This window comes from Cygnus olor, chromosome 11 (genome assembly GCF_009769625.2).
Source record: "Cygnus olor isolate bCygOlo1 chromosome 11, bCygOlo1.pri.v2, whole genome shotgun sequence".
Taxonomy (NCBI): Eukaryota; Metazoa; Chordata; class Aves; order Anseriformes; family Anatidae; genus Cygnus; species Cygnus olor.
In genome coordinates this window covers 5,743,535-5,757,390 of record NC_049179.1, presented here as the reverse complement: position 1 = coordinate 5,757,390, position 13,856 = coordinate 5,743,535, and the positions used below count along the sequence as shown (strand labels likewise).

At 38.5% G+C, this 13,856-nt stretch overlaps 1 protein-coding gene across 1 annotated transcript in view; it reads left to right on the top strand.

Annotated features, from left to right (window-relative positions):
- TRPM1 (transient receptor potential cation channel subfamily M member 1) overlaps window positions 1-13,856 on the top strand; it is a 130,066-nt gene that overhangs the window by 39,207 nt on the left and 77,003 nt on the right. The window contains 1 exon segment of the mRNA XM_040570318.1: window positions 5,695-5,803. Coding sequence (XP_040426252.1) covers window positions 5,801-5,803 — 3 coding nt within the window. The 5' untranslated portion in view covers window positions 5,695-5,800.

Sequence of the window (13,856 nt, the reverse complement as noted above, 5' to 3'; positions counted from 1 at the left end):
CTGCATCACAGGTATGCAACTATGTTATATTTTCATTATTTTGTCCTTTTGTCCATGTTAGTTCTCATTTAAAATGTCTATGTGCTGAGAATTCCTTAGCTGTAATGAATCACTGTAACAACAGTTTCTAATTTAACAGTGGGCCCAATCCTCGCAATCCTGGAAAAGCCTAGTTCAGACCAGCTTCATTAAAGGTGGAATTCAGTCTAATGCGGAGGACTGGCATAATGCCAGTCTATGCTTAACTCTCCTCTAAGTCCTAAAATATGCACTACTTTTGTTTCTGAACTATGGTAAATTTTACTTGGGAAATTCCACCCTTGTAAGGTATGTAGGATTGGGCCCAGAAGGCTGTTGATAGTTGCTAAGGAAAACAGAAAAAAAGCAACATGTTCTATTGCACAGCACAGAACACACTACTTCTTGGCGAACTTCTCTGGTATTCAAGATGTTTTCTTCATCTTCTGTCAAACTAATCTTGGACTTCATTATTTATGAATTTGCTCTCAAGATACCTTCTAGTCATAGAACATGGAAGACTTTCTTTTGTTGCACTTCTGTTGCCCTGTAGCATGTGAAGATGAAGTTCCTTGAGGACAGGTGGGAAAAGTTGTTTTTTTGAGTAGACTAGAAAGCAGGAATTTATTGACTGGATATGTGTATGTATACAAACACTGACTGGGTGCGTTCATTTTCTCACTTTATCTCTGAGTCAGGAGCTCTTTAAGAATTGGGTGTTAAAGTAGACCAGCTGTGTAGGTTAAGCAGGCAGCAGTAGGGTGGTGGTGCCACAAAGGCAGTTGGTTACTCTCCCATGCAGGGACCCGGTCTGGTGCTTCTGCGGGGGTGACTGTCCAGAGGTTTGCACAATCTTGTTTTGCTCCCACTTAGAGTATATCTTCAGTAAAACAGTATCTCTGATGTCAGATCAGCATCTTGGTTAGTGTGTTTTCACAGGCACAACTCTGCTAGCCCTATTATGTGGAGGCATTGGGCTGTGATCATTTCTACGAGTAGGAAACCACAGGCATGTGAGGAAATACTGCCCCCCCCCAAAAAAAAAAAAAAAATTACTTTCTGTCTTAATTTCCCCGTGCCCACTTTCAGTCAGATGTTGATGTTTTGATGAGAATTCAAAATAAAGATCCTGGCAAATATTTTAATTAACAGAGGTGAAGGAGAAAAGGAAGTATTCAAAAGGACTGTAAGCAGCCTGGACTGAGATGGTAGAATGGACAGCTCCCAAAGATGTGTAGAGACTTCTGGAGAAGCAGTGCGATGCGTGCACTGAAAAAGGCATTCCTATGAGGAAGAGGATGCTCCCAGAGGTACCTTATTCCCCAGATGCACAAAAGCCATTACTCTTACTGACTGGGAAAGAAGTAGTTTGATGACACCGAGCAGGGAACAAACACCCATTTTGTAGTGTGGTGCTCTGGTGATTTCTGTGCGAAGGGACTAATGGCAGGAGAGGAGTGGGCTAGTACATCTGCAGTTAGGCAGAGCCACCAGCTGCTGTATTCATGGGCAGAGAAGCACAGTGGGTATACTGTTCCTTCTCAGAGCCGCCCCAGTTCAGAGCTTCCTGTTGCTTGCAGTCTGAATGGAATATTTCTCTGCCAGCCAAAGGGAAGATGTTCCACTGCCTGCAAGACATCTTTGTGCTGATGGACAGAATTGCTTGCTTCTCTCAGAAAGAAAGTTTTGACTGCCCAAATGTGAATTCATAGAGTCTGTAAGAGCCTTCAACATAACAGTGCTCTGCTGACTTGTATATGCTTTTTCCATGAATGCACACAATGTAGTTTAACAACTGTTTAAAGAGTTCTTGCTTTCTGAAGCCACTTTAAGGTCAGTTCAGTGGTGCAGCAGTAAGTGCACTAATCGTTGATGTAGGCACAGTCTAGATGGTCTATTCCAACAGATATGCTTTTTGCACTCGTGAGTTTTTCCCAGCTTAGCGAGTAAACATACAGTCTTAGCTGACTGGAGAAAGATTAGTTTACTTCAGTGGGCTTAATCTATGACATGGACTAATCCTGATGTGATCCTATTACTGCAAGGTCAGGTTGGATTTTGCTAGTTTTTGATTTTCTAGGTTTGCTCATTTGACTCTAGCACATGTCTTTTGGAGCAGTTTTTGTCTTTGTCTGTCTCTGAGGCTTTGTAGTCAGGAGGAAAAGAGATGACTAACTCGTGATCCCAACCACAAAAATGTTAGGAGATTGACAATGAAAGAGGAAGATAAAAAAGAGAAGTCCCTTCTCCATTATATATCCCCTTGTAAATGTAACATTGACATTCAGGAAGTAGCAATGAAAATCCACCATCTTCTGTCAGATTTCTGGAGATACCTGTGACATGAGTTGTTCAGATGGAATATATTACTGTGATAAGTGTTCCTAGTAGAAATAGAGTACATGAAACTGAAGGAGCTGGTAAAGGTGGGAACTCTGTGTAATTGCTGCTGGACAGAGAGACAGGTAATGGATCTGTCACACCTAACTTTCATTTGTCTCTCACCATAAGAGGGCATAGCAGGCTGGTGGCTGTTAGGTCCAGATGCTGCTGGTAGTGATTGGTTGCTGTCCAGAAGTTTTTTGTTTCCAGTGATTAGCCTGGCACCTCTCACCGTGCAGAAGGAACGGGATCTAATGTCCTAATCAGCAGATAAAAGGGATGAGATGCCTGTGAGAATGCCTGATACTGTCTTCCTCCAGCATTCGCATTACACTGACTCCTGTTGCTTATCCCAGGAAATCAGGAAAAACCTTATGGATTTTGCCCTTTTATTCTCCACAGATTGACAGCAAAAAGCACGGTCGCATTTATTATCTAGTGCTTGGCAGGCAGATGAGAGCAATGGATTTTTTTCTGCATAGCTTTGTGCAATCTCCCTTCACTTTATTAGATTCCACTCCTTTGAAGCACGTTTCTTTTCCTAACAAATTTCTGTCAGCAGAAGGTAAAACACCACAATCAGAAAATGCCCAGTGTAAAGCTACAACTTGGTAGCTTTGAGGCCAATGTCACGGGCCTCAGTGAGTTAAGCAATGAGAATAAATGAGGATCAGCAATAAATGAGAGGTGCTTAGCTCTGCCAGACAAGACTGTCTAGGAGATGCTGATTCATTGCTCACTGACGTGTGAGAGATTACAGAGCTGTGCTACCTAACTGTATCATCTGTAAATTTAGCAGGAGTAGAGACCTTTAAGTGCTAGAGTTAGAACGCAGAGGTAGGATCAATTCTGTTGTATTTGTATTCATCTTCTGTTGTTCTTACCTTTGGTGATATATGAATTCTGAAATGAAATGTTTGGTTTGTGTAGACTACTGCTGACCCTCTTAAGTGAGCACAGTTGACAATTCAACTAAAGTTCCCCACCACCACTTTTTTTTTCCTTTCAGTAAGTCTCATTAATGTTGGCTAGGTACTTCTGATAAAATTTATCAACATTTTAAAACTCATTACTGTGAAGAACTGTGGACTTGTCAATATAGTTGAGAATGTTCTTGTGAAAGTGTAGGGACTGTTTGCTCAAGGATTTTGCATACACGAATCATACTTTTATCTATCCAAGAACTCCAAATGATTTTACAAATATCATGGGTTAAGAGCGTTTGCATAGATTTATATGATTGCTTCTTCTATTCAGATGGAGAAACTGGGGCATCAGTCCCGTAGAAGATCAGTGCCAGGGCCAGGAAGAGAGGAACTGAGAATCAGATAACTTCTAAAGCTATTCTGTATTTTATGTTTGCTTCTATCATGCAGCTAATCTCTATTTCATATTCTCATTATTTTATATCAAAATGTTTTGCATATCCACATTACAGGTCTTCTCTAGATTAGTTTCCATTGTTATTTAGTCCAAATATATTTTATGTATTCCGTTTATTTTTCTCATTTGAAAAGCAATTTTCACAATCACAGCCAACCTCATTATGTATAATACCAGTACATTATGGTTTCTAATTAAATTCCTTTTCTTACAGTGTTACATCAAATAAAGATGGAAGTTTCAGAAGATCTGTGACTTTTTTCCCATGCTAATATAACGTAAAATTAATTAAATATTAGACATATTAATGCTTATATTTCCAAAGGGAGGACAAACAAAGTATCAGAAAATGCTATGCTTTCCGTTCAAGAAAATATATTCTGCAGAATACCCACCAGATGGAGCTAGTGATAACATTTAAAAAAAAAAAAAAAAAGCGTTGCTTGCCAGTGAGACCCAAGTGTTGCCAGTGATGGAGCTATAAGAAATATTTACAATTAAAGGTACCAAATGGATGTGGCACTTTTAAATATTTCTTTGGCATTCCACAGTGAATGCCAAGTGCAAATGAGAGAACATTAGCATCTAATGAAAGTCTGTCTTTTCCTCTTTGTAGAACTGATGGCATTGCTTTCTTCGTCTCAGGAATGATGGAGCACATTAGAAAGCCTTGTTTCATCATGTAGTATGTTGCAGATGAGCAGATTTCCAGCTTGCCTGCTGTGCAGACCCTCCTTGCTTACCTGGGCAAGGAGTGGGTTTTTGTCACCAGTTGTAGGTATCGTCTTGAGGTGGGAAGCAGAAGTACACTACTTCCTTCCCGAGTTACAGGCTTATGTGTTCAGTGCTCGGATCAGTGGAGTTTTGTGGGCTAATACCTAGTGATGCAGGTTCAAGGCTTCAAAGCTTACTTGTATTTAATTTCCTTAGTTTCATGGTTTAATTTCTTCATCTCTCTCCTTACTATCTTTTTGAGTGCTCCGTTATTAGGTAAGAGAAAATCTCTCTTTCAGCCTTTAGTTGCTGGTGGACAATGAAACGTTGTGGATTTATATAGCTAGCTTTCTTTGAGACCACAGTATAGCGTTGAAGAAGGTGGTATACTAGATAGAGAAGTATTGTATGTAAGTGCACTTTTTTATTTTTATTTTTTTTTCCACAGAAAGAGCTTCCCTATTTGTTGAAACCTCTTTTTGGAAACATTCCTATTTTCCTCACAAAAGTTAAACCCTGTAGTTTTACCAGAAATGTTGCTGTTATGGAAACTTTTATGGAATTTATTTTGTGTTCGTATTTTTTCCCTATCAGAATATTCACCTATTGCATCATAAATCTGTTTTTTTGGGGGGTAGGTGAGTTGGAACTAGATGTTCTTTGAGGTTCCTTCCAACCCAAACCGTTCTGTGATTCTATGAGTCAGTGCCCAAGGGTGGCATGACAAAGAGAACTGGTAGGTTTCTGTGGGTTTTACTCCCTAGGCAGATTATGGAAGTGAGGTTGCTGAAATACATTTGGTTGTTTAGATGGTCTGTTCTTAGGCTATTTCTAATCTGTGAGCAATAGGGTGGTAATGCAGGCACCATGTTACAGGCTCACTGGCACAAGAAGAGGTTGTCTCTTTACCTTTCCTCCACATGTCCCATGATCTCCTTAATTTCACCTTAAACATGGTTTCTTCTTGCAAGAGGAGGAGGATGGAGTTGATAAATAACAAGGACTCTTGGAATGGGTACTTAGACAATGCTGAAGAAAGAATGCTACAAAGTAGCTCACAGTCTTCCTCTGAGCTTTTGAAGTATGGAAATGACTTAATGAAACTTCTGTGCTATGTATGTCACATGTCAGTTATATGCTGTCTGAATTTTATTGTGTAAATTGTGACATTTTAAATCCAAATATATTTTTGCCTAGGTTACTACAGCATTGCTATGAGGAGATATAGTTCACAGAAAAAGACGTTGAATTTTCTTCACCCAACAGATAACAGCCCCCAGGAACCTACAGTGTGCTCATTCTCATGGTATGTAACTAGTGCTGAACAATAATACTCTGTCTGTACTTCATTTCAGGGATAGAAACAAAAGCATCCAGAGCAGTAATCAAGTGCATAACAGATAAGACCTATAAATGAGATAAAATAATAAGGTACCTCAGTATATAACTAGAGTGGAAACTGTCAAAGGGAATCAAAGACAATGTGCTCCCACTATGATTTATGTTGTGCACAGAAAGTTTTAGAGTTCTGTAAAAAATTATAAAAACAAATTAAAAACCATGTATAATTCTCTATATGCTCCTCATTATTTGAGTTGGAGTTACTCTGATCTAAGAAAGATGTCAAGCTCTGTTTTGCAAAATTATGATTGTTTTTGTTGTAAATAAGAAATGCACTTTGCCTAGAAAAAATATCATACTTCCACGCAAAAACATCATAATTTCATGAATTGTTGAAGTTTCTTCAGAACTTGAAAACGTAGAACATCTGTATTTTGTCCCTTATCTTTAGAAATGTACGTGTGGAATTTTTTGTTTTTGTCTCTCATCATCTGGACTTCAATATATTTCTATTTAGCTTGGTATTAAGTTATTGTACCCTACTATGGAGTGTTACCACTGCCTGTTCTGCATTTATGTTGGACAATGCTGCATTTATGGTCATTAGATTCTGTGTTTCTCAAAAGAAGAAGAAATAAAATTTTAAAAGCAAATTCTTTAGTTTTTAATGAAGAGAGGGAGGAAAGCTATAAAAAATCTTAGGAGAAGAAAATGTGTTTTTTCTAAAAGCAGTGGATTTTATAATGGACCATGATGTAGTGGGATATGTTTTTTCTTTTGGCTAATAATGAGACCTAGAAGTTGTTTCACAGCTTTTCCTTCATGACATAAAAGTAATGTACTACTACTTTGGTCTGTGTGATTCCCACCCAGCCAGTGCATCTGAATGTGTAGGTGTGGGTGGTGGAAAGTAGTGCGATGTGGTCTCAGTAGTAGTCCACTGAGAAGCCTGTGTAACTAAACAATAATCGTTTTTCAAATTTTAAACATTTTGTTACTGTTTGAAGTATGCAAGGCTCCAGAACAAGGTGTGTTTATTACTTACAGTTTTGTTTTCATGTTTGTCCTTCAAAAGTGAATCTACTGTGGCAAAGTTGTCTGATTTGGAAAGCAAAGTGATTCATTAGTAGCCAAGAAACTTCTTGCTTCTTTCCTTTAGCTTGTCTATAGAGTGTTTTCCACTTTCATTCTGCTCAGCTCTTCCCAAATGGGCCCTCCATCACCTGCTTTGGAGTTCATTGTGCAAAACTATGAGAAGCTAGTCTGATTTCTATGCAGCTTTTTATATGTACTACAATGAGGGGGTGGGTGGGGGAGGGGAACACACAACAACAGATTGGAAGAGGCTGAATTTTTGAAAGTCAAAAATATGTTAAATGACTGAACTGTCTCTCTGAAGCCAGCCAACTTGCAGGGAATATATAAATGGATTAACAGGATTAAATCATCTTGAAGAGTAATTCCGTTTGTTTTCAGATTGGGAGAGTAGCAGGTTTATCCTCCTTGTAACAGAATAACAGGTGGGCTTCTGAGACCCTGAAAGGCTTCAAAATAATAATAGGTAGCTTGCAGCACCACAGTGATTTCAGACAATCCTGGCATATGCTCATGTCCTTATGCAGGAAAACTCCTGTTGAAGTAGAAAATGGATTTGCTTGTAGGGACACGTCTGGAGATTTTGATAGAAAAACATAACTAATTATGACTATCCTGGAGTAAGCACTTTTGGAACAGCATTTATGCAGCAATGAGCATAATACCGGCAGCTGTTGTTCTTAGCCCAGTTACTTAACATCCTTAATGGAATGTAGGTTTTGTTTTTGTTTTTTAGTTCAAGATGACTGTTTGAATTTTCTCATTGTATCAGTTATGTCAAAAGATACCAATACCTTTTTTTTTTCTTTTCAGAGAATACTCTTAAGATTTCACATGCCAAAAAAAAAAAGTAGGTGTCCTTTTAGGTTTTGTTTTAGAATCCATGGGCTGTGGAAGAAGCTTATGTTTACTTTAATACTCATATTAAATACAAAATCAAGGCCTAATTCTATTAGTCCTTTTACATTTAAGTCTTGATACAGATATAAGCCTATCTTACCCCAGTCTGTTTATGTAAATAACATTCATCGGATTATGCACTACTGCTTTCCGTATTAAGAGTTGGACTACCAAAGTCAGTGGAAACATTTCAGCTGATATGGTAGACTATAGGTCAAAGCTTTAAATCTATCACATTTCTTTAAACCGTCTCTCTGATGTGATGTCATAGATGAGCTCTGACTGGGAACATTTTAGTCCCTTATGGATTTTCTGTAGGCTGAGACAATTGCAGCTCTCTTTAACCAAACCATTCACATTTTTAAAAACACATGGTGATAGGGAATTTGATGGATGGATCATGATCCATGAGTGCACAGGTTAAATTTCCATGGTGCAGTATCTATAGGATATATAAGTACATATGTCTTACATAGAGTGTTACTTTTGTGTACTTGGAGTGGATGCATACTACTCTTTCCATGGAGCAGGCTGACAAGGACCTTGAAGGTGAAGGATCTTGCAAATTGTGAGTGTCTGCACTCCATTTTTTCTCTTATGACAACATATGATTTAGGATTTTTCATAATCTTTTTGCCGTTTTTTTTCAAAAGACAGATTGATGGCAACAGACAAATGCGTGCTTTCATGTCATGGATTGTTCAGATACAGAGACAGTTTAAGGGTCTTTCACTTCCCCACTGTGTCAAATTCTCATTCGTTGCCAGCCACATCCTGTTGCAAGAGATTAACACTCTTTCCTCCCCCAGTGCTAATTTAAACCAGATCATTACACAGATCTGATTTAGACTACGCAAACCATTAAATCAGCTCAACTGATAAAGTGGAAAACTCCAAGGAGAAACAGGAACCTTTGGTAACAGTGTTTAGCAGGATCCCTAATGTGCAACTGTCTTCCTAAAGCCACGAGCTGTTTTGGAAAATCAGTTAAACTTGTGCTTCTAAAATATGGGAGTTGATGAAAATGCCAGCATGGTGCGTTTCTCTTCCCTTAGTATAGCGGGATCAGCCCCCAAAGAGTTATATAAGCACAGCAGGGACAAGAACATCAGCAGAACTTAGTTGCCTGATTTTTCAGCTGGGGTTAGTGTTCAGCAGCTTGCATTGCATTGATTGTTGGTAGGCTTTCACCAGGCTCTTGGGAGGTCTTCTGGGTACTGATAACATGTGAAAATCCCGTGTGGTCCTTCTGAGTATAAAAAGGATTGTTTGAGAACTAGTAGCTCCCTGAAATGCATTTTCAGTAGGATTTGAAGGTAATGTTTGTACACAATCAAGCTTGTATACCCAGTAACTTGTAGAACTCAGTCTGAAATGAATTGCTCCAACAACTTCATATCCTGCTTTTCCAAGTGAGAAAGACAAAACGGAGCACTGTCCTTGTGCTACAGCAGTGGGGTCATGTTCCTGTGTATGACAGATGTTGCCTATCCCAGGACAGACCTTTTTGCTATTTGTAAGCAAATACTATTTTTTTTTTGTGTTCCATGACACCATTCATGATGGAATTGTTTAAACTACAATTCAAAATAAAAATGTTCTCCCTACCGTGACTTCAAGCATGAGCTATTATCTGAATGTCTTTCAGTTTTGTTTATAATTATCGAATAAGATGCTAGATCCAGGAGGGCCATATTGTCAGCTCATGAAACCTGTCAGATCTGATAGAACTTACGGTAATTGCAATGCTTTGCTGCTAACTGACCAGATGTGATGGAGAGACCATTTTGGAGAGCAGGTGTACATGGAATTTACAAGGCATTATTTTGTAAAGTAGCTTCTCTGATCACTACTTCCTTTAAGGTTCTTTGGTCTATGCTCTGTCAGTTTACTGTCCTTACCAGATTTTTATATTTCATGTGCCAGCTTCTACGCCTGTCTTGTTTGCTTAAGCCAAGCTGTGTCTTAAAACAATGACATGTACAAGCTGCTGACAAAAGTCTTGTTGAAAATGCTCATTTTACCTTCCTTGTTTTTGCATAAGTTTAAAGAATTGTTAAAAAGGAAGACCTCTTTTATTATCCTTTAGCATCCATGCCTCCCACTCAACATTCCACCAGTCTGATCCCCCAAACTATTTGCACTAATGTAATCTATGTGCAAAGAATGGAACTTTCACTCTCCCATTTCCCAACACAGCTTTAAGTATATGATAAGTAGCCAGCTAATTTTCTTTCCTGGCCTGGGACATCCCATTTCAGCTTCCTGATTATGGCAGAGCTGACAAGAACAGGAAAAATTGATGCATCTTAGTCCATCATCCTCTTCCAGTTTTACTTAGTTTTGGTTTAGGTTTTCAACACAATTTTCTTTGTCTCCTCTAACCAGCTGGAGGCATTCTCTGGTACCCATTTCATCTTTATAGAGACAAAGGACTTGAACCTAGAAAAACAGAATAACTAACTAGTGTAACTGTGTGACTAACTCCTGTAGGTTGTTGATATTTCCTACTTAGTTCACAGGCAAAACTGCCAGATCAGCAGTCCTTGTGTATGTTTCTGAAATGTCTCTCTTGTTGCTCTGTGCTCTCATCTGTCATCTTTCCTAAACCATACTCTAACAGATTCCTCACTCATTTCTGAGAAGGCAAGTCTTTCTGGAGCTGGCTAGGTATTTCCTAGTCAATAAGAATTTCACTGGTCTTTTAAAGTACCTTGTCCCATCCTTGTTTCTCTAATCTTTCCTAATTGCCTCCTTTTGCTTTCACTCTGCATATTTAGGCTGAATAGTACAAAATAGGTGAATTGAGATATCCATAGGCATTTATGAAAATAATACATGCCACACCTTGTTTGTTACAACCCATATGCCCTAATTAATTAGAATCTAACTTGTGTTCTTATGGGTGGCTTGCTTTTAAAACCTTGCCTCTTTCATTCTTAGGTCTACTGTAGGCACATTCTCCATCAGCAGTTACCTTTTAGCGTTCCACCAAGCCTCTAACCCATAGTCTGCTGAGGACCATCTGCTCTTCTCATGTGCCTTTCTACTGATACCAAAATAATTTCCATCTGACTGCCCTGTGCTTTGCACGAATAAAAACCTTTCGGGCTGCCGCTTCTAAAGTAGATTTACCTTCAATCACCATTTATTAAATCTCTGTCCATTAAAAACCATAGCTTGCAGAAGCTGTGTGCATTAAGCCTGATTATAGAGTTAGTAGAGAGGAGAGGGAGGGGGACAGCAGTTTGTATCAGTGCATTGCCTTGTTTTTTTACTTGTCTCACTGGCTGGTAACACTTGTGACAGGGTGCATATCAGAACAGGGGTCTCATTACTTGGCTTTGAATTTGTTTTATGCATCTGTGAGACTTTATTTAAGCTGTACTTCAATGATTGTTGGTTTCAGGCTCAGACTGTATGACTAAAATCAGAGTTTTCTTTGGTGGTGGGGTACTAGGTTCCTTATGGAGGGTAAGGGCCAGGGGACTATGAAAGGAAGAGGAGGAAAGTTCACAGGTTCCATACGGAGGATGAGCGGCTCCTTCAAACGCACTTCATTTAAGGGCTCCGCATCTGGATCACAAAAGGTAAGTCTGCAGTTACCCAAATAACACAACGTGAAGGAAGCAGATGGAGACTGTCTGTTTGCCCTTTGTATTTTTAATAGCTGGTACCAATTTAAATGAGAGTGATTCTATTTCCTTCTGTTCTCCTTTAAATCCCGGAGGTATTGGCTGTGTTCATTGCACTGGTTCTGACAACGAATCTTATCCCTGTTTGGGGAGTTCTTTCATATGCACGCTGTCTTTGGATAAATATCACCAAACAGGGCTAGACTGTAATCCTGTACGTAGTTAAATCATATTTTGATGACTGTTGATACTTAGTGTTCATGCAAAATTCAGATGCAATCAATGAGAAGACTGATAGGATCTATAAAAGGTTCTGACATGATTCACTGAACATCTGCAGCAGACACATATTATGAGAAATACACTTTGTGGTTAGTTCATGTGCTGTGCAATATACAAATGAAAAAGTAAGCGAGGGAGAAAGAAGACAGGAGATTGCTTTCTAACGTGTAAACTCACTCTGTTGTCACAAGCTCGCAAGTTGTAGATGTGTGTTAAGGCTTTTTAGTAACCAATGAACTATTAGATTTTAAATGTGAAATGATTTTGAATATATCTTTTGTCCATGGATTGTCCATTTGGAACAGTATACAGACTTAACTTCAACTCAGGATTATGTAAATTTTATCTCCACTGACCGTTCTCAAACTGACTCCATTCAAATAATGAGAAATAGATTTCTCTTCTCTTCTTACCCCTCCAGCCCTCTTACCTCTAATTTCTTCTGGTATTCATAATGTTAAAGTGTCAGATTATAATAAAAGTAAGTCTGAAAGAACAAAATTGAGAGAAAAAAACATCTGGCAGCATCATGGAGGAAATTATTTATTGATACAGAGGCAACTAGAATCTATTAAAATGTTTCCTTCTTAAAAAATAATTTGTTCTATATGATATGAAATATTGGCCATGGTCATCTGTGAAAGCAAGAATGACTGTGTCTAGTTTTGGGGGACTTCTTCAACAGAAATTGATGGTCATGGGCATCACCAGATGAATAGTAAGCACTGTGTAGGGATAAAGTCATTTACAGCAGTGTCTTTTATAAAGTAACTAGGGAATCTGGCTCCTTTGTCTGCTAAAGAGATTGTCATCAAGTTACATGTGATGCCATAGTATAAGCCATATTACAAATGTTGAGTGCTAGGAGAAAAAATGTGCGTATTTCAGCTATAATGGCCATGTTCCCAGGCCCCTGGAACAGTCAGAACAAGAAAATGCTCTAACATTTATAATGGGCTCAGCTTTTTTCTCTGCTGAGAGGCGTAAGAGCATAGTGGCATATAAGAATGTCAGCTAATACCTAGTAACAGAGTCACTTTGTGTTACATTTCCCATCACTTGCACAGTTAATACTTAAAATACCTCATGGCTGTGTGCAAAGAGTGTGGAAAAACAGGCTGTCCTCCAAGACACTCCCATTCTCACAAACAGCTGCTTATTGCTTGCTTTGCCAACCAGATAACTTCAGATGTCAGCAGTAGTTTCTTGGACTGGTAATGTTAACTTTATTGACGAATACAAAGAAACAGCGATAAAGGAATGTCAGGATTTCTCCTTCAATATGTTGTTTTCTATATTCAGCATCACTTGAATATGACAGGTCAGAATAGGAAGTCTGCAACACGTGTAGTGCCCCAGGTGCAGTCAGCTTTTTTTTTCTGTCCACAATCCTATCTTGATACTGCAAGAAGATAGAATTTTACCTCCTGAATGGAGTAAGTCAGAGTGAAATACCTGATTAAAATTGTTTAATCTTTTCCCATCATTCACATAGGAAGGGCAAGACAAGGAAGGTGGAAGAACACAATGCAGATTTTGTTTTTCATAATGAGGTTTGATTTGTGATTTTTTAAAAAAGAAATGTTTAAAAAGCTGCAAAGTCTTCATGTCTTACTTGCTGTAGTCTTCCTAAATCTTTTGGTGTCTGTTTGCTTTAGAGCTCATTTTAGGAATAAAAAAATAACTTTTGTGAGAAGAATATTTTGTGTGTATGTAGCAGGCTGGGAGTGGTACTTCTGAGAAATGATGGATGTTGCCTCTGAGATTAACAGTATGCTATCAGCATAAATGCAAGTGAAAGTCGTCATCTTCAGGAGTTGACACCGTGAAGGAAATTTGAATGATTTTCTGCTTTGGGGAGGGTGTTTTGCATTGAGTAAACTTTTGCTAATGGTATAGCTGAAAAGAGGGACTGAAAATAGTCTCCAATGTGTGTGTTTTGCAGGGATGTAGTACTTTAACAAAGTATATGTTTTGTGTGCTTGTTATGGTAATAGTAAACTTCCAACAGGAAAAAAAAAAAAAAGGATTAGTGAGATGAATTTATTTTCTGCTGCTAAACTGTTTACCAAGAAACTGTTATTTCCTTCAAACTACCATACCTTT